The following is a 25,605-nucleotide window of genomic DNA, read 5'->3' on the forward strand; positions in this document are numbered from 1 at the left end:
TAATCCTTATTTTTTTTATTTATTTTTATACATATATTTTTATTTTTTTTTTTTAAAAGAATCTAGTTTTCCTCTAATCCTTCTAATCATGGATATGGCGCAGGTAAATGAGCTCTTGCAATTCCCAATTCACCAATAAATTACCCAAAAAAAAAAAAAATTTCATTTTTTTTAACATTGATTAATTAGTATCCATTAAAGGAAATAGTTTTAAATTTTTATTTTTTTTAAATGAAAAGAAATTATTCCTTTTTCAATTTGAGTTTTCAAATGAGGAGTTTTAAAATATAGTTATTATTTTTATTCAGTTTTTTAATATGTTAGTATTTAAAATTAATTAACTAAATAAGTCAAATAATAAGATGAATTGGTCAAAGGATTCTTATAAGATTTGGCTTTTATAAAATACTCAGAGCCAACCACACAATTCAAAAAAAATCAATGGAGACTTTTCCAATAACAAAACATATACCCACTTAAAATGGTAGTTTGGTTAATTTCGATTTAGCTATATGGGAATTGAACCCTTAATATCGTTTCCTTTAATTAAAAAGGATGTGTGCTCGATGCAGGGATCGAACCTGCGACCGTGGCGTTATTAGCACCACGCTCTGCCGACTGAGCTAATCGAGCATCCGTTGAAAAAAAAATTATTTTATCCAAAAAAGTGCGAACTATTTTTTACAACAAAAGGAAAAAATAAGCAGGAAAAACTCAACCGTAACTATTCTGGTGAATTTATTAAAATTTAATAAATTGAAGAAATTCCAGCAACAAGAATATTGCAAATTTATATTTTCAAAAAATCGATACGATAAATTTTAAATTTTATTTTTTTTTTTTTTTTTAAGTGTAAATTTAGTTAATTGAGGTTTTTTTTTTTTTTTTAAACACCATAACATTTATCGAATTCAGAAGAAGTGATACCAAAGATTTGACAAATCCATTTAGTTTGACAAGCTTGATCACAAGATTCTTTAATTGGTGAACTACTAAGATTTTCGAAATAACTATTAAACATTGTTGAATTAGTTTTCATTTGATTGGCAACTTTTGTCCAAGAGGTAGGTGAAAGATCATCCATATTATAGAGTTCTTTAGCACTATAAGTCAATTGGAAATTTAAGGCACCAGTTTCATTTGCTTCAGTAATGTTTGCATGATATTGATAGTAGTTTACAATTTGATTAGTTGAATAATCAAATTGATAAATACGATAACCAGGTTCATGATTTTGATAGGTTGTTAATGATGGAACGATATAATTCATACCGGTTGGAATTGTATGAGTTGCAACATCGGAGAATACTGAAAATTGATCGTAATGAGTATGGCCATACAATTGACCAATGATAACATCAGAGAATTGACCTACCACTTGTTCATACATTGCACACCAACCATCGGTTGAAGCACTTTTAACAGTGCATGGAATATGACCAATGATTAAAACCTTTTCACCATTGGATTGAGCTTGTTCCAATGTATTGATCATCCAATCCGATTGATTATTTGGGCCTTTTAAATAGGTTGGGAGGAGATTATAGAAATTGATCATATCATTCTCCAAAGTATTCAATGACATAACACGAAGACCTGGCTTAATCAACGATGTATAATAACCACGCTCTTTAACCAACTCCAAAGCATCGGCATCTAACCATGGTGCCCAATAGGTGTAAATCGAGTCCAATAACCATTGTGAATTTGGTAAAACGTATTGATCGGCTGGGTAAGCTTCATGATTACCCAACGATGGTAAAACTGGTGTATTTGGGAAAGTCTTTTGAATGACCTGTGCCAATGTTGCGGTGGCCAACTCTTGTTGAGCTTGTGATTGTTCCCATACATTGTGTGGTGGATTATCACCTGTCCAAACTATGAAATCCAATTGATCAGTCAATGTTGCCAAATGTTGGAAAATCAATTCAACAGTACTAAATGGGATATCGCAAAGGTAATGACCTATTGGACCTGCTGAACCTACACCATCTCTACAACATAATGGTCTACCACAATTTGGATTTGAACCAACTTTATAATCTGGATCGAAATGTACATCAGAAATTTGTAAAATATAACCAATACTATCATTACCTTTAAATTTTTTTACCAATGGTTCTTGATTTGATAAATCTTTATATTGTGGTTTCTTATTAACTTTCATTGTTGGTTTATTAAATGATTCTTGTCTATATTCATTATCAAATGAATTTGAAATTGATGATGATTCTGATGATCCTGTTGCTGAACAAATCTTAAAATATCCACATAATTGTGATGGTGTAAAATCTGATTGAATAAGTACATCAACTATAATTGGTACATAATTATTTAAAATACCTGTACACTATATTTAAATATTAAATAATTATTATTATTATTAGTATTTTTTAAATTAATTTTTTTTTTTTTTTTTTTTTTTTTTTTTTTTTTTTTTTTTTTTTTATTAGATTTAAATATACATACAACTTCTGGTTGTTCTTCTTTTGAGGCAATACAAAGGTCAGATAAACCTTTAATTATTTCTGTTAATGAAGCATTCTTTTTAATGAAATCTTCTAATAATGATGCACCAATTTGACAAACATCACAGCTTAATTGAATGTTTTCACCATGTTGTAAAGTTGTTGCTGCTGCTTTATCTAATTTATCTAATGATTTTTGTCCTTTTTCTGTAATTAAAATGTCATGGGAATATACAGATGCTAATAATAATCCAATCAATACTAATAAAATTATTGGTATGGATTTCATTGTGTTTATTTTTGTTTTTGTGTGTGGGTGTTTGAGGTTATTTATTACAAAGAAAAACAATAGAAAGACCAAACACCAATATCTTTGTTTTCCCCTTTGTAAAAAAAATAAATAAATAAATAAATAATAAATATATGAAATATATAAGAAAAAAGCAAATTATAAATTAAAGTATGAGTAAATGATTTTTTTAAAAAAAAAAAGTGTGTTTTTTTTTTTTTCAACTTAAAAGAAAATTATAATCTGAAAATGTAAAACAAAACAAAAAAAAAAAAAAAAAATAAAAATAAAAAAAATAAAAAAAATAAAAAAAATAAAAAAAAACATTTTATAACTGATTTTTTGGTGTGAAATTTAATTATCCCAGAAAAGGATTTCTACTTTTCATAAAGATACTTAATTTTATTCGCATAAGTTTCCGATACATTTTAAAAAAATAAAAAAAAATCTATTATTAAACTAAAATAATTTTATAAACACAAAATAAAATAAAATAAAAAAAAAAAAAAAAAAAATAAAATAAAATAAAATAAAAAAAAAACCTTTGATTAGATATTTATTAATAGCAATTAGTTCGTCATTTTTTTTTTCCACAAAGGTTTAGATTTATTAAGTTTTTTTTTTTTTTTTTATTTTTATTTTTTTTAATAACCATACCTATTTGATTCATCACCATCATTATTTTCTCTAGAAATTAAATTGACATACTCTGATTCTTGTTTTTCTTTTAATTTTTTTATTTTTTCTTCTGGGGTGTAAACCTTCTTTGGTTTTTGGTTTTGTTTAACTTTATATTCTTCTGGTATATCATTTTCCAAAAGATTACCCAATTTATTGTTATCATTATTATTATTATTGTTATTATTTTTATTATTATTATTATTATTATTATTATTATTATTTGGATTATTGTTATTTGGATTATTATTTTTATTATTATTATTTTCTTGAATTTTATTTTCAGTATCATCATTAAACATTAATTTATTTTCAGTCGATTTAATAGTTGAATTAGTTAAAGTGGTTGTTGGTGCTGGTGTTGTGGTAGTGATGACAGTTGTTTTATTTTCAATTGATTTATCAATACCATCATTTAATTGAATTGATTTTAATGAAGATTGTAAAGATTGAGAATATTTCTTATAATCTGGTTTTAAGAATAAAATTGATTCTAATTTTTTAATTTGATCTTCAATTGTTATTAAAGAATTCATTATCTTTTGTTGTGTATTTTTCTTTAATTCTTGTTCATTTTCATTCATAAATTTATCGAGTTCATCTTCTTCATCATTATCATTATTATTATTTTTATTTAATAATGTTGATTGTTTAAATTGTTTTTGAAGTGAAAGTTTCTCAATTTCAAATTGTTTTCTTTTTTCAATTAGTTCTGTTATTGATTGATCATTTAATTTTAATTGTTGTTGTTTTTGTAATTTATCTTTTGATTGATTCGTTCTATCATAAAATTGATTATCTTCATCATCATCATCATCATCATCTTCTTGACTTTTCTTTTTTCTTTTATTATTACTATTATCTAAATCATCTTCATCATAATCATCATCATCATCATTTTTATTTTGATTCCTTTTTTTATTATTTTTATTATTATTATTATTTTCTAGGTCTTTATTATCATCATCTTGTTCTTTATAGTGATTTCTAATTTCTTCATCATGGTCATCTTTTAACCAAACATCTCTATTTATAAGAGGTTTATTATCAGAATTTGAAGAAGAGTTGTTTGAAGTGAAAAGTGATAAAAATGCTGCTTTTTCTTTGGCTCTCTCTTTTTCTTTAATTTTTTCTTTTTCTTTTTCATCATTATTAATATTATCATCGTCATTATAATTTAAATTTAAATTTGGTCCATCCAATACAAATAATCTTGTTGATTCACCAAATTTTATTACATCACCAACTTTAATAGGTATATGAATATTTGGTTTACATTTTTGTTTATTTATCATTGAACCATGTGTGCTATTTAAATCATACAAATATAATTTCCCTCCGTCTCTATGTTGTATAATTGCATGTTGTCTACTAATTGTCTAAAAAAAAAAAAAAAAAGTTAATTGTATTGTATTGTATTAAATGAATGAATGAATAAATGAATGATAACTTACTGCATGCTCTAATTGTATGTCACATATTGGTAATCTACCAATTAAATAAAATGGTTTCTTGTTTAAATTAATATGTTCTATAATTGTACCACTCTTTATAACTTCAAATTTATATTCAATGTCAGGGTTTGATTTGCTCCATTCTGGTTCTTTATAAATTAGTTCAACTTTTGGTTGTGGTTGTTGTGGTTGTTGTGGTTGTTTATTGGGTGATTTTTTGATTAGTGTTGAAGGAGGTGGTGGCATTAAGAAATTAGACGGAGGTGGTGGCATCATTTTATCATCATCTCCATTTTTGATATTACCCTCATTATTTTCACTCATTCTATTTTTTTTTTTTTTTTTTAATTAATTTTGAAATAGTGAAAAAGTGAATTTTTTTTTTTTTTTTTTTTTTTTTTTTTTTCTTATTTAATTTTTTTTATTTTCTTTTTATTTTATTTTAACTTGTATTTTTTTAAAATATCAAAAAAAGTAAAAATAATAAAAGAATTTTTTCTTTTTTTTCTTTTTTTTTTTTTTTTTTTTTTGTATTCCCCTTTAAAATTGAGTATAGTATATTTTTTAAATAAACCCCTTTCTAATAATATTTTAGTATTAATTTAGCACCCTTAAAAAAATCCATTTTTCTGAATTTGTAAAAATGGTAAATAATATTTATTTTATTTTATTTCTTATTTAAATCAGAGGATTTCTTTTTTAAGATAATAATCAAGATTTGAAATTTTAATAAATACTAAAAAAGAAGTTTAAATTTTGATGAATAAAAAAAAAAAAATATAAATAATTTTTTTTTTTTTTTTTTTTTTTTTCATACCTTTTGTGGTTAATAAAATTATAATAATATAATTATGACATTAGTTGGTAAGAAATAAACAAATAAACAAATAAAAAAGATAAAAAGATAAATAATTATAATTTAACTAACTTATTTTTAATTTATATATTTATAAAGCATCTTTAACAAAACTTGGAAATCCAACTGCATCATTAAGTAGCCATAGTTCACCAAAAGTTGAGACACATGCTGGTGTTTCAGGAGAACAAATGGGCAACAAATCAGAATGGATGGGTAGATCATGGCAGTGGGGACCAAGTAGACAATGGTATTGGCAACCATGGTATTATAGATCATACAGAAGTGGAAATTGGTATTATTAAATACTCACCTTTTTTATAATTTTTTAAATAAAATATTTTTATTTTAACATTTACCAAAACAAATTTAATTTTTATTTTTTTTATTTTTTTTTTATTTAAACTTTTTTTAAATTGACTAAACTCTATTTTTGATATCAACTAAATGAAAAGAAATAAAATAAAATTTTTTTTTCTTTTATATTATTTTATTTTTTTTAATTTTATTTTTTTCATTTTTAAATATTATTTGATTTTTTTGTTATTAATATGAATTTAGTATAAATATAAACTCAAAAATAAACAAAATAATAAAAATAAAAAAAAAAAAAAAAAAAAGTAATAGAAAAAAAAGAAAATTTGTGAATATTAAATAAGGTTTTGGTAAAAAAAAAAAAAAAAAAAAAAAAAATTGAAAAAGTTGAAAAAAAAAAGTTGAATGGTTTGTAATTATTTTTAATTTTATCTTAATTTTTTTTTTTTTATATGGATAATAATAATAATAATAATTTTGAAATACTATTTTGGAAAGTGTTTAAAAATATTTTCCTTTTAAAATGTATTTTTAAAGAAATTAAATCAAAACAAATATTTAGAAATTATTCATATAATGAAATTAATAGAGTAGAATGGATGATTAGAAATGGTTATTTCGAATTATTAATAGAAAAAATTAAAAAATGTGAATATTTAGTATTTAATTGTGAATTCAAACATCCAACAATGGTTATAGGATCTATGATGGTTACGACAATGAATAAAGAACTTACAGAAAAACAATTTAATTTCAAATATTCAATTTTTAATTACTTTAAAGATGATTTCCAACTTTTTTCAATACTTTTTAAAAACTATAATTTATATTTCCAACTTCCATCATGTTGTAAACACATTGAAAGAATATCAGTACAAGTCGATAATATGGCAGCATTAAAAGTTTTGGTTGAAAATTATTCATTTAAACCTAACATTTCATCATTTTTCAAATCATATGAAATCGGCTCAATATCAGTATCTCAATATCTATATGAATCATTATTTTTAAAATTAAACTTAAAATTAACAAAAGATCAAATTGAAATATTATGGAATTTAACATTTTCAAATACAATAACAACTAAACCGTCATCAAAATTTATTTCACCATTAATAAATGATAATGAAACGATTAATCAAATAATCATTAAAAAACTATTATTTATTGTAAATGTATTAAAACTTAAACCCACAGTTTCAAATTTAAAACCATTGGAATCTTTTTTTAATTTTAAAATTTTTAAAGAATCTTTATCAAAATTATTAATGTGTTGTAAAATAGTATCAATATTATCAAATTTTCAATCATTTCATCAAATATTTAATTTACAATTTTCAAAAGAAAAGACCTATATTGAAAATATAAAAATAAAAACTTTAATAAAAAATTCTGAAAATTCTTTATTAATGTCATCAATAGTTTCACCATCACCACCATCACCACCACCAAACAAATCATCACTAGAAATAATATCTTTAATTTTATTTGATGAAATTAATAAAATGAAATTTACAAAAAAAGAATTATCATCAAGTGTTTATACTTTAATTGATAATTTAAATAATTTATTATCATCACCATCCACTTTTATAATAACATCAATTGAAAATATTAAGAAACTATTTGAAATGTTTATTAAATTTACAACATTTGGTAAAAACAATTTATTAGAAAATTTTTCATTTTTTAAAATTAAATTCTTTGGTGATAATGAATCATTTGATTTAAAATTGTTTAAATCATTTTCAAATCAATCGATAATTGAATTATTTAGAAATGATAGAATTGAAATAATTGAAAAACTTTGTAAAGAAAATAAATTAATAATTAATCGAGATATATCACCTTATTATATTATGAAATCAATTGAAATGTTTAATTTAATTTATAAATATGATAAAGAAAAGCATACTAATAATCCAATATTCCAATTACTTTTATTTAATTATAAAATTGCAAATCATTTCAAACAAAATTATAATAACCATTATCAAACATTAATAAAATCAACAACAATCAATAAAATACCACAACAAACAAATTTTAAAAATTGGTTCAATTTTCAAAATTTTAATTTTATTTTTGAAAATTGGTTTGATTTTACAAATGAATTTAAAATTCAAATTGCCAATTTTGTTTATTTAAAAATTTCAATCAGTAAAATTCCATTAACTGATTATATTAAATTTATTGAATTCTTCAATAATAAATCACTAGGTAATAGTGATTTATTTTCAAATATTCCTTTTTACACAGGTTCAAATCAAATTACAAATATTTTTAATAATAATAATGAAGATATTGAATTGGATTTTACAACATTTGAACAAGTATCATATTTAATTAATAAAGAATATTCCCACCAAACTCTAGTTGATTATTCAATCACACCACTACTTCAATCAAATGCTCAAATATATTGTACATATTATCTTAGAGGTGAATTAGATAAAATTATTCCCCCAAAAATGTCCCAATTTAAAAAAGACATCTCGCTAGTAATAAAAGAGATTGTAAAAAAAAGTGATATTAAATCATTTCAATATATATTATCAACAAAAATCGATAAAGCACAAATTGGTGATTTTATTGACCGCGTTTTATCCTATTCACTCTTTTATGGTAATTTTATATTATTTCACAAATCTCTCAATCAAAAAGTAAAATTTCCAATTTCAGATGCATTCGAACATGGCCAAATTGAAACACTACTTTATTTTAAGAATGAATTAAATTATAAACTACCAAATAATGAAAAATTATTTGAAAATTTAATTAATGATAATAATTGTTTCTTTTATAATTATTTTAAAAATCTTTGTAAATAAATACAAATAAATAAAAAAATAAAAAAAAAAAATAAAAAAAAGATTATCTTTTTAAATTTTAAATAATTATTACACTGTATACATTTTTTTTATTTTTTATTTTGTTTTATTTTGTTTTAATATATATATAAATTTGTTTTGTTTTGTTTTGTTTTAATTAATTTAGAATAAACCAGAAACTTTTTTCTTTTCAGTTTTTTTCCAAGCTGGTAAAGCATCCCATTCAGCTCTACTACCAAGATGTTTTTCAAAATCTTCATCACTAAGATACATTTCTAAAACTGAACGATCAATTTCAGGAGGTGTATTCTTTTCAATTAATTTTTCAAATGGTAAAACTTGATAATATTTCTTTAGTAGATTAACAGCATTCTTTGGTGATGCACCATCATCAAGTTCATCAGCACCATCAGCAGTATTATTTGAAGAACCATTGCTGTTGTTGTTGTTGTTGTTGCTGTTGTTAAGTCTTAAAGAATCCCAACAATGGAAATAACAAGTGAAAGAAAGTGGTTCATCACCTTGAGTAATGAATAAAACATCATTTTCAGTTCTAGAATCAGCTAAATATTTTACATAATCAATTGCAATTTCCATACCTCTCTTTTTTTCTTTTTCTTGTGCTCTTAAACCTGACCAAACGAAAACATTCTTTCTATTATCCAATAGATAGACTTTACTTGGAGTTAAATCATATTGACTGAAACGATAGATTTCATCAGCTCTAATAATGGTACCAGTATTTACGATTGCAAATAATTTAATTTGATTTTCCCAATCAGTTGGTACATTTTGATAAACATAATCAAAGTTTGCATATTTACCATTTCCACCAATTAATTTCCAAAATTCGTCAGGTTCTGAACCTTCTTTAATGACTTTAATGATTGGATTAGTTTTTGATTTTGAAATACTATTTGAAAGTGAAGCTAATTTTGATGATTCCTCTTTCAATTGTTTATTTGAACCTTTAGATTCCCAAATAAAAGTTTGATTTGTTGAACAATTGGTAATGATGAAACAATCTCTACTATTTAAACAAGTTGAAGAAAGTTTACTGGTTTGTGAAGCAGTGATTGCATTTGATTTTTTACCAAAAACATGATACATTCTAGTGGTATTATTATTGAATTGGTAAGTGGTTCTATCACCTTTATGAACAACCATTTTACCATTGAAAATCATATTGAAATGATTGGTTTCTCTACCTTGTCTTTCAGGATCTTGAGAACATTCACCACGAGCACTAGTTTCAATATAAAGATCTTTTGAGAGTAATGAAGATGAACCAACGTCTTGACGAGATGCATCAGCACCTTGCCAATAGTAAATTGCATATTTGAGTGCATTCCATTTGGTGTAGGTATATCTAATCAAATAACAACAACCACTAAAGAAATGACCATACTCTTCCTTTGGTAAAGGATAGGATTTACAATTTTCAATATACCAAATCTCATACTCACCACTACCATCACTTTTGAGTACTTCTTCAGCTCTTTCAATTTCAACCATTTCTCTAACTTGGAATTGATTCATCTTTGCAGGTGATTTCTTTTCATAGGGAATTGAAACATCAAATACTCTCTTCTTACCAAAACCCATTCTTTGTAGGGAAACTTCATGTGAAAGATCTGGCCAATCAAAGAATTTCTCTCTAAATAATACAGTTTCACCACCTTCTGATAATACAACTGATTCAACCCATGATTGTCTATGTTGATTATTCTTTAAACGTTCTTGACATTTCTTATGGAATTGTTCCTTTAATGATTGATCGGAATTTCTACCTGACCATTCATAGAACTCACTAACAGTATCCAATACATAGAAACCATCAGACTCTAATAATTCCATTGATAATGATTTAGTATCAATATGAATTAATTGATCTTTATCAGTTAAATACTTCAATAGTGTGAATGATGATGCCCAATTTAATTCCGCTTCTAAATCATCACCACCATCTGGATTAATAGTAGATTTATGTGATGAACCTCCACCAATACGTTTATAAAATAATTCATTTTCATCACCTTCATCCAATTTAATTATTGTAGCATGACCACCTCTTTCGTGAGATTTAATGATTTCTGCAATTGCAACTGCTTTGGCTTTCTTATTGGCAGTTGATTTTGAGCCATACCAAGTGAAAATGGTAGAATGTGAATTACTATCAACTGATTCACCACCAACATTTGAATTTTCAATACCACAATCTAAAACGAATGCATCCATTTTATTCAATGAATTTATTGAGATTTCAACCTCTTTGGTTAAAATTCTCTTTTTACCTTTACAATGAACTAATCTTGCTCTTAGGCCTGAATAAGTATCAATACTCTTTTTATGATTTAAAAATTTATTTGGATCTTGTTTCAATGTTGATGTGACTGATACAGATTGTGATCTACCTCTAACGAAATTTGGTGCTGCAGGTTCATCCTTTAAAACATTTGATAAAAGTTTATTATTTTCAATTTCCATTTTCTTTTTTTGTGCTTCCATTGCCAATGATGCCATTGACCCCATTATTCCACCGACTGCACCAGGTGGTAATACAATTTTCTTTTTAGTAGTTGGAGATGATTCATTATTTTTATTACTTTCTAATGCTTTTGATAATAATGATGGTTGTTGATCACTACCCACATCATCATCACCACCACCATTTGAAGTTGAAGTTGAACCTGGTGCTTTATGACTTTTACTTGGTGCTTGTCTACCTTTCATTTTAACTCTATCTTTAGTTAATGATGTTAAAGTTGATGTTGATCCATCACTACTACTATTATCTTCAGTAACTTGTACTGGTTTCTTTTTATTTTCTAATTGACTTTGAAGTTGTTTTTCAATTGATAATTTAAATTGATCAGTTATTGTGGATGATTTTGTTTCTTTTTCAATAGATTTTGAAATTTTCTCTCTTTCTAAACGATCTCTTTCTTCTTTTTCTGCAAATTCTCTTTCTTGTTTTAATTTTAATTCTTTTTCTTTTTGTTCTTTTTCTAATTTTAATTTAAATTCTTTTTCTTTTTTATCTTTTTCTTCTTTTTCTTTTGTAACTTTATCAGCCAATTCTTTATCTTTTTTCTCTTTTTCTAATTTATCAGCCAATTCTTTCTCTTTTCTTTCTTTTTCTTCTTTTTCTTTTGCAAGTTTATCAGCCAATTCTTTATCTTGTTTCTCTTTTTCTAATTTATCAGCCAATTCTTTCTCTTTTCTTTGTTTTTCTTCTTTTTCTTTTTGTTCCTTTTCAAGCTTATCAGCCAATTCTTTATCTTGTTTCTCTTTTTCTAATTTATCTGCTAATTCTTTCTCTTTTTTCTCTTTCTCTAATTTATCAGTTAATTCTTTTTCAAGTTTTTCTTTTTCAAGCTTTTCTGCCAATTCTTTTTCTTCCAATTCTTTTTTCTCTTTCTCTAAACGTTCTTTTTCAAGTTTTTCTGTTTCTGCTGCTGCTGCTGCTGCTGCTAATTCTTTATCTTTTCTTTCTTTTTCTTCTTTTTCTTGTTTCTCTTTTTCTTCTTTTTCTTCTTTTTCTTCTTTTTCTTTTTGTTCTTTTGCAAGTTTATCAGCCAATTCTTTTTCTTGTTTTTCTTTTTCTAATTTTTCAAGTGATTCTTTTTCTTGTTTTTCTTTTTCCAATTTATCAGCCAATTCTTTTTCTTGTTTTTCTTTTTCTAATTTATCAGCCAATTCTTTCTCTTGACGTTCTTTTTCTAATTTATCAGCCAATTCTTTCTCTTCTTTTTCCTTTTGTTCTTTTGCAAGTTTATCAGCCAATTCTTTCTCTTGACGTTCTTTTTCTTCTTTTTCCTTTTGTTCTTTTTCAAGTTTATCAGCCAATTCTTTCTCTTTCTCTAATTTCTCAGCCAACTCTTTTTCTTGAGATTCTTTTTCAAGTTTATCAGCCAATTCTTTTTCTTCTTTATCTTTTTTTTCTTTATCTAAACGTTCCTTTTCAAGTTTATCAGCCAATTCTTTTTCTTCTTTTTCTTTTTTCTCCTTTTCAAGTTTATCAGCCAACTCTTTCTCTTGACGTTCTTTCTCTAATTTATCAGCCAATTCTTTTTCTTCTTTTTCTTTTTTATCAGTTAATTCTTTTTCTATTCTCTCTTTTTCTTCTTTTTCTAATTTTTCATTTTCTTCTTGTTTTAATTTTTCAATTTTTTCAGAATCTTTTTTATCTAATAAATCTTGAAGTTTTCTTTGTTCTTCTTCTTGTTGTAATCTTCTTTCTTCTTTTCTTTTTTCACGTTCTTCTCTAATTTTTTGTTGTTCCAATTCTAATTTTTTAGCTTCCTCTTCCAATTCTTTTCTTCTTTTCTCTCTTTCTTCTTTGGCTGAAATTGCTTGTGCTGATAATAATGAAGTTGATGAATCACCACCACTATTCTCAGAGATTGAATAAGATGATGTTGATGGTGATAATGCTATACTACTACTACCACTTGTGGGAGTTTTTGGCGATGTTATTCTATTTGCTTTATCAGACTCTAATTTCTCCATCTCTTCCTTTAGAATCTTTTCATCTTCCTCACGTTTCTTTCTTCTCTCTTCACGTTCTTTTTGTTTTTTTAATCTTTCTTCTTCATCTTTTTTCTCTTGTTCCGCTGCTAATCTTTGTTGTTCTTCACGTGCTTTCTTTCTTTCTTCATTTCTTTTCTCTCTTTCTTGTGCTTCCTTTTCTAATTCTAAACTTTGTTGTTTTAAATCCTCTAATCTTTTTTTTCTTTCTTCATCCATTCTTTTTTTTTTTTTTTTTTTTTACTTTTTTTATTATTATTACAATATTAAATATATATATTTATATAAATACAACAATTTTTACTTTATTATATATATATAATAAAAATAAATTTAATGGATTTCAAAATTTTATTTTATATTAAAAAATAAAAATAAAAATAAAAATAAAATAAAAATAAAATTAAAAGAGTATCCATATAAAATTTAAATAATTTGATTAGTATGTTCTTTCAAAAATTAAATAATAATTTATGTAATTCATCTAAAACAATTAATTTTTTTGTTTTTATTTTTTTTTATTCAATTTTATTTTTGGTTCTGTTTCATTTTTGTTTTTATTTTTTTTTTTTTTTTATTTTTGTAAAAATTAAACAAATCTTACCTTTTAAAATTTAATGATTTTTTTTTTTTTTCTTTAAATATTAAGATATTAAAAAAAAATCTAACCAAACAATAATTAAATTCAATTAATATATTTATATAGTAATTAGTAAAATAATATATTAGTTGATTTCCTAAAAATGATTTTTTTTCTATTTTTAATTAATGTGACAATGTTTTTTTTTATTATTGTTTTTTTTTTTTTATTATATTTATTTATTTTTTTTTATTTTTTATTTTTTATTTTTTATTTTATTTATTTATTTTTTGAGTGTTTAATTAAATTTTACAAATTAACTTACTTGATATTATTATTATTATTATTATTTTTATTACAATACAGTTAAAATATATGTTGTGATTTGTGTGTATGTGGTGGTATATGTTGAGTGTGTGTGAGTGTGGTGTGTGTATATTTAAGTTGTGGGTGAATGTATTTATTTATATTGTTAAATATAATATGTGATATTTGAAACAATGAATGTCCTTTTTTATATTTTTTATTTTTTTATTTTTTTTTTTGTTTTGTTTTATATTCTCTTTTATTTTTTTTTATTTTTATTTATTTTTATTTATTGTTATTTTTATGATAACTAATAATTGGAAAAAAAAATAAATAAAATGAAGGTAAAAAAAAAAAAAAAAAAAAATAATCTAAAAATACAACAATATATCTTTGTACTATCACGTTAATTATTTTTAAATTTTTTTTTTTATCTTTTGACAAACAAAACAAAATAAAATTAAAAAAAAAAATAAAATAAAAAAAAAAAAAAAAAACAAAAATGGGCGAAAATTTCGAAAACCAGTGCAAACTGCCCAACACACAACCAAATAAAATCTTTTTTTTTTTTTTTTTTTCTTTTTTTTTATTTTCATTTTATTTTTTATTTTTTTTTTTTTTGATGGTTCAAGGTTTTCTTATTTTCAAATAAAAAGTTTGTTTATCAAATCAAATCAATTTGATTTGAATTTTATTTTTATTTTTTTATTTTTTTTTATTTTTTTATTTTCATTTTTAAAATATTTTTTTTATTTTTATTTTATTTTTATTTTATTTTTTTTTTTTTTACATTAATGTAAGGATGGAATTGAAATGAAAAATGGATTATGAGCATTACAATTTTCTTTACAACAAGATGAAAATTCTTGATTACATTGAGGATCTAAAGTTGAAGTTTTCCTACCACTACATGGTACACATTGAAGTGGTGGTGGTCCCCAAATGTTTAAACAAGTTGAAACTTTTAATGTACCACAATATTGATTCGTTTGATTATTGTAACAATTAATCCTTGAAGGACATTCAAATTTTGGTAAAAATTCTTTAACAATTCCCCAAACACTTTTCTCACCATTTATTTCATCACCCATTACAAATTGATTACTCTTTATGTAATCTTGATTTACAGGGAATCCATAGTCATCTAAAACACTACTTAAACCAAAACCACCAACTGGTATATGATTACATCTTGGTGATTGTGATCCAATGAATTTTAATCCTTTAAATCTTAATTCTAAATATCTATCATGATTCCAACAATCACAATTATTTTTTAATAATTCTGGTTTATTCGTATTTGGTTTATTTTCAATTTTATCTTCAAATTTCTATAAAATAATAATAATAAAAAAAATTATTAATAAATACCAACCTTTGGTTCCTTTTAAAACCCAAAAATATGGGGGTGTGAATTTTTAAAAAAAAAAAAAAAAAAAAAAAAAAAAAAAAAAAAAAAAAAAAAATAAAAATACATACATTTTCAATTACCCAATTTTCAATTATATTAAAATCTAAAATTAATTGATTAATAATTGATCTATCTAATAGCCAAGATAAAACTTTAAATTCAATTTCACCATTAAAAGTGACTTTATTTAATTGATTTGGTACTAAAAGTGATAAAGAGTTTTCATTTCTTATACTTTTTCTTTTAAGTGGTTTATCTAATAACCAATTATATTGTGGATGAGTTGTATGTAGAAAGAATGCAGTGGTAGCGAATTTAATTGATTTATCTTTTTTCATTATTGATTTTGAAGCTTCAAAAAATTCGAAAACATCTTTTGAAATTTCAACATCCTCTTCAAATATAATTAATGATTGTAAATTTGGAAATAACTTTTCAACAGTGAATTTCATACCGTGTACTAAATTTTTAAATGCAAAATATGCATTCCCATATGGTTGTTTACTTGATGATTCAGTTTCAATATGTGTTATTGATTTAAATAATTTTTGATTTTGATTTTGGTTTATTTTTTCATTTAAAATATCTTCCAATTGATTATACTCGTTATAATCGTTCATTGAAACTGATTGTGTTAATACTAAATGATATTCGTTAGAATGATTTGCACTAATTATACTATCTAAACATTTACTAAAATCATTCATTCTTTTGAATGTCATTATTAATATAACTTTTACATCTTCACTTGAATCTATAATTTCTTCATTTTTAAATAATGATTTTGGTGTAGTGTTTGATTTTACAATATTAACAAAAATAAATATTAATAAAAATAATGAAAAAATTTTCATTTGTTAATATTAACAAGAATGTGTTTTTCAAATTTCGATCATTTTTTTTTTTTTTTTTTTTTAAATTTTTTTTTATTTTTAATTTTTTTTTTTCACCCTACTTTTTTTTTATCTATTAATTTATTTTTATTTTATTTATATTTGCCTACTTTTTATGATTTATCATTAGATTTCAGATTATTTTTTATTTATATATATATATATTTTTTTTATTTATTTTATTTTTTTTTGAGAATATATTCCATAATGTGTATATTGTTAATTTTTTATGTTGGCAAAAATTAAAAAATGTTTGATTATGAATAATATATTTTCACCACACTTCAACACTCATAAAAAAAGACCCACAGTATGAGATAATTAAAAGACACATCGTTTTCTAATAAAAGTGGGGAAAAAAATAATAAAAAAAAATAAAAAAATCATATAATTATATGAAATATACACACAATTTGTTTTTATTTTTTTTTTATTTTTTTTTTTTATTATTTTTTTTATTTTTTTTCATTTTTTTTGTATTTGTATTTTTTTTTTATCTTTCTTATTTTTTTATTTTTATTTTTCCACATATATTATTCTTTATTTTTTGAAGATTATGATTTCAGATACATTGGAAATCAATTTGTCAAAAACGGTAACTATTTTTCAAATAATATTACTTTAAATGTTGTTATTTTTTATAATTATTAATATTTTTTTTTTTTTTCCAACTGACAATTTTAATATTAATTTTTTTTTTTTTTTTTTTTTTTTTGTAATTCAGTCCAAGATTTCGTTTAATTTAAGAATACCTTTTCATTTTGTAGTTGGATTGGGCCTTTGAAATGTAAGTTTTCTACTTTTTTCAAATAATAAAACCTTTTTTTTAAATGAATTTATTTTAATAGTAATATTATTTTTTTTTTTATTTCTTCTTTTTTGATTTCTTTTTTTTTTTTTTTTTTATTTTTTAATAGAAAAAATTATTTAACATTATCATTTATGATTCCAATTTATTTAAACTTTCTCTTTTAAATTCATTTTTTATAGATTAAAAAAAAAAAAAAAAAAAAAAAAAAAAAATGAAAAATAATTATTCATTGCTATTACTACTATTATTTATAAATATATTTTTTATTTCATTTGGTTCATCAATGAATCAAGTTACTTTGGATGAAACAACAAATTATATTTTTCAATGGGAATTGATAGAAAATGATGAAATTTTAATAATATGTAAATATAAACTCTTTTTTTTTTTTTTTTTTTTAATTTAGATTTACTAATTTAATTTTTTTATTATTTATTTTTTAATTTTTATTTTTTTAAAAAAAAAAAGTATCAGCAAATATAAAAACATGGTTGGGTATTGGATGGGGAAATGAAATTAATGGAATGAGTAATGCAGATTATGCAATTGGAATATTCGATAATAAAGGTAATTTAAATATGAGTGATATGGTAGTAACACCAACTCAAAAAATGAATAAGCCAAGTTACGATACGAAAGTCGGTGGTACAAATGATATTTTAACATCATATGGTTATCAAACATCAGATTACACATATATAAAATTCACAAGAAAATTAGTAACTGGCGATTTAGTTGGTGATAGAGATTTATTTGTGGATGGAAGAATGACAACTTTAATTTGGGCAAGAGGTTCATCCCAAAATTTAACATATCACGGTCAAAATAATCGTGGTGAAATTTCAATTGATCTAAGTGGTGCTAATAAATCAGTTCAAGTAAATAATAGTAAAGATGTGTATCTATATTGGCATATTTCATTAATGTTGGGCTCATTTTTAGTTTTAATGCCATTTGGTATTTTCGTAGCAAGATATATGCGTCATTATCACTACTGGTTCCCATTACATTATTTATTACTAGGCACAGCATTCACATTCTCAATTGTTGCTTTCATTTTAGCATTTATGATGACATCAGATAGAAAATTCTCAAAACATCTATTACATGCCTGGTTTGGTTTATTTACAATCATTCTAATGTGTTTAGTTGTAATTGGTGGTGTTATGAGCCACTTGTTATGGAAACCTGATAGAAAGAAAACTCCAATATTTCCTGATATCATACATGCTTTTTTGGCAAGATTAACTTATTTAATAGCACTTGTATCAATTTGGACTGGTTTAAATACTTTTGAAATTCCAAAACAATTTTCAATTGTATTAGGTTTTGTTGTCTCTTTATTCTTTGGTTTAGTTATATTTTTAGAAATTTACAGAAAAAGATACCCAAATTCAGTTGGTGACCATGGTTTTGATAAAAAAGAAATTAAATTACAAGAAAGAAATAGTAGTACTGTTGATTCAACCATAAATATAAATAATTAATTTTTAATTTTCTGAAAAAAAAAAAAAAAAAAAAAAAAAAAAAAAAAAAATAATAATTAGAATTATAAAAAAATATTCCATTGAGAATATCTCATAAGATATTTTTAATTTTTATTTTATTTTTTTTATTCAACCACTAACACCATTTCCCCACCACAATAAATATTAAAAAAAAAAAAAAAAAAAAAAAAAAAAAAAAAAAAAAAAAAACTCAATTATTTCTATTACTTTCACACTTTAATAGTAAATTTATATTTTCAAAACAGTAAACAGTTTCCATTAAAATCGTGGAGACCTAATATTTAAATCAAAATAGGAAAATATTATTTTTTTTGTTAAAGGTATGAAATTCTTTTAAAAAGTTAATAAAATATTTTTTTTTTTATTTTTTTTATTTTTTTTTTTGGTACAGAAAATATACAGAATAAATATTAATTTCCATTTTTTTTAAATTACGATTGGATATTTTGGTATTTTTTTTTGAAAATAAAAAAGAAAAAAAAATCAGAAAAATATCTTAAAAAAAATAAAAAATCTAAAATAATGAAGTGGAATGTTTTGAAAATTTTATAATTATTTTTTATTTCATTTTTTTTTTTTTTTTTTTCATTTATTTTTTTTTTTTTTTAAGATATAGAATGGAAATAAATTTATTGAATTGGTTATTATTAAAAGGAAAAGAAGATTGGATACTTGAATATGTAAAGAGTTTATCAGATAATAATTTACATATAACTTTAAAATCACTTTATTTTCATTGTATATCTGAAATTGACTTAATTTCCTTTGATAAAAAGTATAGAAATTTACTATTAAAAGATATTGAACCAATTTATTTAAAATATAATAAAAATTCTCAAGAATTTATATATGGATGTGAAAATTGTTTAATTAAAAATAAAATTAAAGAAATAAATCAAATAAAAGAAAATCAAAATTTATTTATCAAACCATTAATTACTTGTTTAGAAATAATAAAAAATAATAAAAGATTATTAATAAAAAAAGAAAATATAAATTTAATATTTAATCAACAGAGTGGTGAATTATTTTTAAATCAAATTTGGAGAAGTGATAGTATAAAGAATGAAATTATTAATTATTTATCAATTTTTAAATATCACAGATTTAAAATGACATTTACATCAATTAAACAAATTCAAAAATATAAATTTAAAGATTATTTAGATCATGTAGAATTATCATTATCAAATTCAAGTTCAAATATAGATGGTGAATCTATAAATGATTATTTAGAATTTCAATTACCAAATTCAATTAGAAAATTACAAATTAATTGTAATTATATTGATAATAATAATATTCTACAAACTAATGATTACATTGAATATATTAGACCATCATCAATACCACCATCAGTTACATATTTAGATTTTAGTAGTAGTAGTATTGGTAGTTGCACAAATTATCATGATAACCAAATAATTTTAAATAATAAACAAACATTACCAACAACAACTACACATTTAAATTATGATACCAATTTTATAAATCAAAGAAATTTTTTTCAGGAATCAATTACAATTTTAAAATTAGGAAATACTCAATTCACTTATTCAAATGAAAAAATTAAAATTGGTGTTTTACCATCACAATTGATTGAATTAGATCTAGGAGGTTATTATAATGAAATTGAAGAAAATGTATTACCACCAACTTTAAAATCGTTAACATTATGTCAAAGTTATAATAAAACTATTAAATTAGGTTGTTTACCAAGTTCTTTAGAATATCTTTCATTTCATGGCGATTCTAATGCAATTATAAAAGATCATTCAGACACAAAAAAAGGTTGGTGGTCATTTTGGTCATACTTTTCAAACCAATTAAAAGAATCGCCACATCCACAACCAGTTTTAATTGTAGGTTCATTACCAATTAGTTTAAAAACTTTAAAATTATCATCACATCAATCTTTTTTAGATATTTTAATCTCAGAAGTTGTATCAATTTCTCATAAGTCTCTTACAAAGTTATCAATTATTCAAGAAAGTAAAATGTTTGATTATAAAACAAAAAAAGAATTATCAGATAGTGATGCCATTTTAAAATTTAATAATTGGAAACATTTAAATTTTAAATTACCACCGAGTGTAAAAATAATTAAATTAAACACAAATAGATACTTTCAATTCTTAGAAAATGATTCATTACCATTCACTCATTTCAAAACAAATTCAACATGGGCAATTAAAACACTACCAAACACATTAAAATCAATTTCATTGAAATCTCAATTCGATCCCTTCACAAATAAAAATCGAATAACAAATTATCCAGACTCTTTAGAAACATTAGTCATTGGTTCCATTGCTGATATCCCATCGATTGATTCCATACCTAGTTCTTTGATTAGACTAGATCTCCTTTATGATTCTTCTTTTATTCCAAATTTTAATCATAATTTGTTAAAGTGCTCAAAATTAGTAACATTGAAAATACTATCTTTACCATCAACTTTTACAAAAGAATTAAATATTGATTTAGAATTCCCAAATTTAGAAATTTTATTTGTTGGTTCTTCAAATCCAAAAATTATAATATCACAACCACTAAAATCTTTAAAATTAAAAAAAATTATTATTAAAAATAATAATTATAATTTTATAGATAATAATCTTCAATTTTATTCTCTTTTTAAAGTTTATAATAGTGATATAAAAAAAAATTTTTATAAACTAATATTGTAATACAATAAATAAATAAATTCAGTTTTATTTCTTTTTTATTATTTTTTTTTTTTAAAGAAATTTTTTTATTTTTAAGATATGTTGTTTCTGTTGCTATTGCTAATAATCAATTGATTTAAAATAATTTTTAACCTTTTAAAAAAAATATATCATCCCACTATTAGTATTTTTTCAATCTATAAATTTAAAATTAACAAATAAAAAACAATCATAAAAATAAAAATAATTTTAATTTTATTGTTTTTTATTAAAATTAAATTATTTTTACCATACTTTCATGAAATAAGAAAATTAATTGAAAAAATTTAATTTTATAAAGACAAAAGGATTAATAGACATAGTATTAATACAGAATAAATAAAAAAAGTATACCTTTAATCTATTTATACGTTTATTTATTTATTTCATTGTATTTATTTATTATTTAAAAAACTTGGATAATATAAAATTGGTATGAAAATCTTAATAAGACTTATTGTTTTAATAATATTTAAAACTGAAATTTTAAAAGTAGATAATTTAAAGTTTTTTTTTTAAAAAATAATATAAATAAAGTAAATCATAAGAAATAAAACAATTTCAAAAATTATGGATAATAACACATTTGAAACAATTTTAATTGGAGGTGGAGCTTCAGGTTCATTATCTGCAATTAACATTGAAAAAAAGCATCAAGTTTTATTGTTGGAAAAAGGTAATGAATTATTTCCTACATGTAGTTCCACTACATGGAAGTTCTTTTAAAATTCACACTGGATTTCATCATGTTCGTGATCTAAAAAAAAAAATTATGAAAAAAAAAAAAAGTAAAAAAAAAAAAGTAAAAAAAAAAAAAAAAAAGTTAAAAAAAAAAAAAAAAAAAAAAAAGGTTAAAAAAAAAAAAACGTTTGAAAATATAGTAAAAATGGATAAAAAAAAAAAGAAAATAAAAAAATAAAAAAAAAACCAAGTTCAAAATTAATAAAATTTTGCTTGTTTTCGCATATTTATTCTTATAATATATCTTATTTTTATTAATTCAATTCCTATATTTTTTAAAATAATAAAAAGTTTCATTTAAAATATATATTTTTTTTTTTTTATAAAATTTATTATTTTTTATCTTATTTTTTATCTTATTTTTTAGGGATTACTTATATTTTAATAAAATATGTTGAATATTATAAAATTTTCCAATTTATAATTTATTTTTTTATTTTTTAAACATCTTATTTTTAAAACCATAATTAATAAAATTTATAACCTTCTTATATATTATCTCATTTTTTTAGTATTTATTATATTTTAATAAAATATGTTAAAAATTATATAATGTTTCAATTTTTAATATATTTTATTATTTTTTTTATTATTATTTATCTTAATTTTTAATATATTTTATTAAAAAATAATAAAGGTTACATTTTTTATAAAATATCCTATTTTCTAATAATTATTATAATTATTTTTTAAAAAAAATAACCCCGAATTAATAAAATTTAAAAATTCTAATATATTTTCTTATTTTTTAGTATTAATTAAATTTTAATAAAAAATGCCATTTTTTTTTTTATAATAAGTTTCATTTTTTATAAAATTTATTTTTTTTATTTTTTTGTTATTATTAATCTTATTTTGTAATAATTTTTATTAATTTATAAAATAGCATTACAAACTTTTATTAAAATTTAATTTAATTAATTATATTTTAACATTTTAATAGGTTTTTTTTTCCAGTGTTATATTTTTGTTTAAAAAAAAAAAAAAATTATTATTATAATCAAATAATTAAATAATGGTATGTATTTATTTTAGTGTGGGAAAATTGTAAGGGTGGATGTAAATTTCGGCATTAAAGTGGTGAAAGTAATTTTGTGGTTCTCTTTTTTTTTTTTTTTTTTTTTTTTTTAATTATTATTAATTTGTTTTTAAATTTCAAATGATTTTTATTTGATTTAATCCAATCATATGTAATTAATTTTAATAATCCCTGTATTAATATTTTATCATCTGATAAATTTTTGAAAAAAATACTAAAAGACAATAAAAAAAAAAAAAATTAAAAAGTAATAATAATTAGCAAAAACAAAAAAAAAGAAAAAAAACAGTTCTTTGTTTAGTTTTTTTTTTTTCTTTTTTTTTTGTAAATAATTCTTTAATAAATTTAAATTAAAACTTTCACACGAAAAAATCTGCCGGCATCCGGATATGAAATTTTCATTTTTTAGAAGATGAATTATTTCAATGAACACTGCCTTAATTAGTCATATGGGCCAACAAAAAATAAGAATTATCTTTCTTTATCGAGACCTATTGGAAAATAATAATAATAATAATAATAATAATAATAATAATAATAATAATAATAATAATAATAATAATAATAATAATAATAATAATAATAATAATAATAATAATAATAATAATAATGTATTGGTTTTTTATTAATAATAATGATGGTGATAATAATAATAATAATAATAATGTATTAGTTTTTTATTAATAATAGACCCAATTGGAGAGTGCTAAACTACGAGCCTGTAAGTAATTATCTCACAAATTTTAAATCTGAATTATTATTGTTTTTTTTTTAATTATTTATTAATATTATTTTTTTTATTATTATTTATTTTTTTTTTTTTTTTTTGCCTAGGTATTTAAAAAAAAAAAAAAATTAAAAAAAAAAAAAAAAAATTAATTTAATTCTTAAATAATTATTTTAAATTGTAAAAATGAAATTATTATTAGCTTTATTATCTCTTCTTTTAACATTTTCAGTATTGGTACAATCTCATGAAGCCTATTTTGGTTTAAAAACCAATGATAACGAAGAGTTTGTTTTCAAATTAATAAAATCCGCAGAAATTCAAAAAGCCAGAAAAATTTTGTCTGGAAGTAAGTTATAAATTGAAACAAACTTTAATAATAAAAATAATAATAATAATAATAATAATAATAATAATAATAATAATAATAATAATAATAATAATAATAATAATAATAATAATAATAATAATAATAATAATAATAATAATAATAATAATAATAGACATCATTTTTTTTAGAAAATTCCACTCAAATGTTAACAATATTTTTATTTTATTTTTAAAATAGAGGAAGAATATGAAATTCATGTAATGGGTAATATTAAAAAGAAGCAAGAAAAATATAATCCAAGTAAATATTCTATTGACTTTATAAACTTTTAATATAAAATTATTTTATTAATTCATTTCATCACTTAAAGATTATTCCTTTATTCTTGACCCAAATACAATCGATTTTTTTGACATTGGTGTTAGAATTTGTGATGTTACATCTCAAAAGATACAAGATAACATTGATAGACCCTGTAGTAGTGAGTATTTTAACATATAAAATTAATATTTAAACTTTAAATTAAAACTAATATATTATTATTATTATTATTATTATTATTATTATTATTATTATTATTATTATTATTATTATTATTATTTTTTATAAAACGATAAATTATAGTTCTCGCTCCAGGGTATGTATTTAATTAAATAATATTTTTTAAAATTAAAAAATACAATTTGATTAACATATTATTATTATTATAAAAAAAAATTTATAAATAATTCAATAGTTGCCTCTGGTGTCCAAGATCTTCAAGATTAACTAGAGAAATTAACTATAAGGCCGATTAAATTACTTAGTGTCCTGAAAAATAAAACTCAAATTTTGGATTTTAACATCATATTAAAAAAAAATGGAATTAAATGGAAAAAAATAATAAAAAAACAACAAATTAATGACACTTTTTTTAATATTAAACTAATTGGAGTTTGTAAAGTTATTGTATGTTTTTTTCAAAGTTATTTTACGGTATATTTTTTTTTTTTTTTTTTTTTAAAAAAAAAAAAAAAACAACACCTCTATTTTAATTGTTTTATTTTTTTTTATTTTTTTATAATTTTTTTATATTTATTTGGTAAAATTGAAAAAAAAAAAAAAATCTAAAAAAAAATATCTACAGTAG

The 25,605-nt window shown here is 21.3% G+C and overlaps 9 protein-coding genes and 1 non-coding gene across 10 annotated transcripts; 5 read left to right on the top strand and 5 right to left on the bottom strand.

The window, feature by feature from the left end:
* Window positions 1-560: 560 nt before the first annotated feature.
* tRNA-Ile-AAU-2 lies at window positions 561-633 on the bottom strand. Its single transcript has one exon. It is a non-coding gene; the product is annotated as a tRNA-Ile (tRNA).
* Window positions 634-886: 253 nt separating this feature from the next.
* On the bottom strand, window positions 887-2,757 carry sgmA (hypothetical protein; the record flags this gene model as incomplete). Its single annotated transcript, XM_641580.1, has 2 exons — window positions 887-2,350; window positions 2,470-2,757. 2 exons carry the CDS (start codon window positions 2,755-2,757, stop codon window positions 887-889), a joined length of 1,752 nt encoding a protein of 583 aa, XP_646672.1.
* A 644-nt stretch (window positions 2,758-3,401) lies between these two features.
* On the bottom strand, window positions 3,402-5,213 carry DDB_G0271054 (hypothetical protein; the record flags this gene model as incomplete). The annotated part of the gene is made up of 2 exons (XM_641581.1): window positions 3,402-4,814; window positions 4,890-5,213. The coding sequence occupies 2 exons, from the start codon at window positions 5,211-5,213 to the stop codon at window positions 3,402-3,404; spliced, it is 1,737 nt and encodes a 578-aa protein (XP_646673.1).
* A 527-nt stretch (window positions 5,214-5,740) lies between these two features.
* Window positions 5,741-6,050, top strand: DDB_G0270280 (hypothetical protein; the record flags this gene model as incomplete). Its single annotated transcript, XM_641582.1, has 2 exons — window positions 5,741-5,753; window positions 5,845-6,050. The coding sequence occupies 2 exons, from the start codon at window positions 5,741-5,743 to the stop codon at window positions 6,048-6,050; spliced, it is 219 nt and encodes a 72-aa protein (XP_646674.1).
* A 699-nt stretch (window positions 6,051-6,749) lies between these two features.
* Window positions 6,750-8,891, top strand: DDB_G0271056 (hypothetical protein; the record flags this gene model as incomplete). The annotated part of the gene is made up of 1 exon (XM_001134478.1): window positions 6,750-8,891. One exon carries the CDS (start codon window positions 6,750-6,752, stop codon window positions 8,889-8,891), a length of 2,142 nt encoding a protein of 713 aa, XP_001134478.1.
* A 162-nt stretch (window positions 8,892-9,053) lies between these two features.
* vilC (hypothetical protein) lies at window positions 9,054-13,640 on the bottom strand (the record flags this gene model as incomplete). Its single annotated transcript, XM_001134479.1, has 1 exon — window positions 9,054-13,640. One exon carries the CDS (start codon window positions 13,638-13,640, stop codon window positions 9,054-9,056), a length of 4,587 nt encoding a protein of 1,528 aa, XP_001134479.1.
* A 1,458-nt stretch (window positions 13,641-15,098) lies between these two features.
* DDB_G0270282 (hypothetical protein) lies at window positions 15,099-16,572 on the bottom strand (the record flags this gene model as incomplete). Its single annotated transcript, XM_641585.1, has 2 exons — window positions 15,099-15,638; window positions 15,787-16,572. 2 exons carry the CDS (start codon window positions 16,570-16,572, stop codon window positions 15,099-15,101), a joined length of 1,326 nt encoding a protein of 441 aa, XP_646677.1.
* Window positions 16,573-17,633: 1,061 nt separating this feature from the next.
* Window positions 17,634-18,909, top strand: DDB_G0270284 (carbohydrate-binding domain-containing protein; the record flags this gene model as incomplete). The annotated part of the gene is made up of 2 exons (XM_641586.1): window positions 17,634-17,787; window positions 17,891-18,909. 2 exons carry the CDS (start codon window positions 17,634-17,636, stop codon window positions 18,907-18,909), a joined length of 1,173 nt encoding a protein of 390 aa, XP_646678.1.
* Window positions 18,910-19,547: 638 nt separating this feature from the next.
* DDB_G0271060 (hypothetical protein) lies at window positions 19,548-21,723 on the top strand (the record flags this gene model as incomplete). The annotated part of the gene is made up of 2 exons (XM_641587.1): window positions 19,548-21,616; window positions 21,678-21,723. 2 exons carry the CDS (start codon window positions 19,548-19,550, stop codon window positions 21,721-21,723), a joined length of 2,115 nt encoding a protein of 704 aa, XP_646679.1.
* Window positions 21,724-24,331: 2,608 nt separating this feature from the next.
* Window positions 24,332-25,244, top strand: DDB_G0295695 (hypothetical protein; the record flags this gene model as incomplete). Its single annotated transcript, XM_001732907.1, has 4 exons — window positions 24,332-24,494; window positions 24,714-24,776; window positions 24,847-24,957; window positions 25,213-25,244. The coding sequence occupies 4 exons, from the start codon at window positions 24,332-24,334 to the stop codon at window positions 25,242-25,244; spliced, it is 369 nt and encodes a 122-aa protein (XP_001732959.1).
* Window positions 25,245-25,605: the final 361 nt, after the last annotated feature.

This window comes from Dictyostelium discoideum (genome assembly GCF_000004695.1).
Source record: "Dictyostelium discoideum AX4 chromosome 1 chromosome, whole genome shotgun sequence".
Classification (NCBI taxonomy): domain Eukaryota; phylum Evosea; class Eumycetozoa; order Dictyosteliales; family Dictyosteliaceae; genus Dictyostelium; species Dictyostelium discoideum.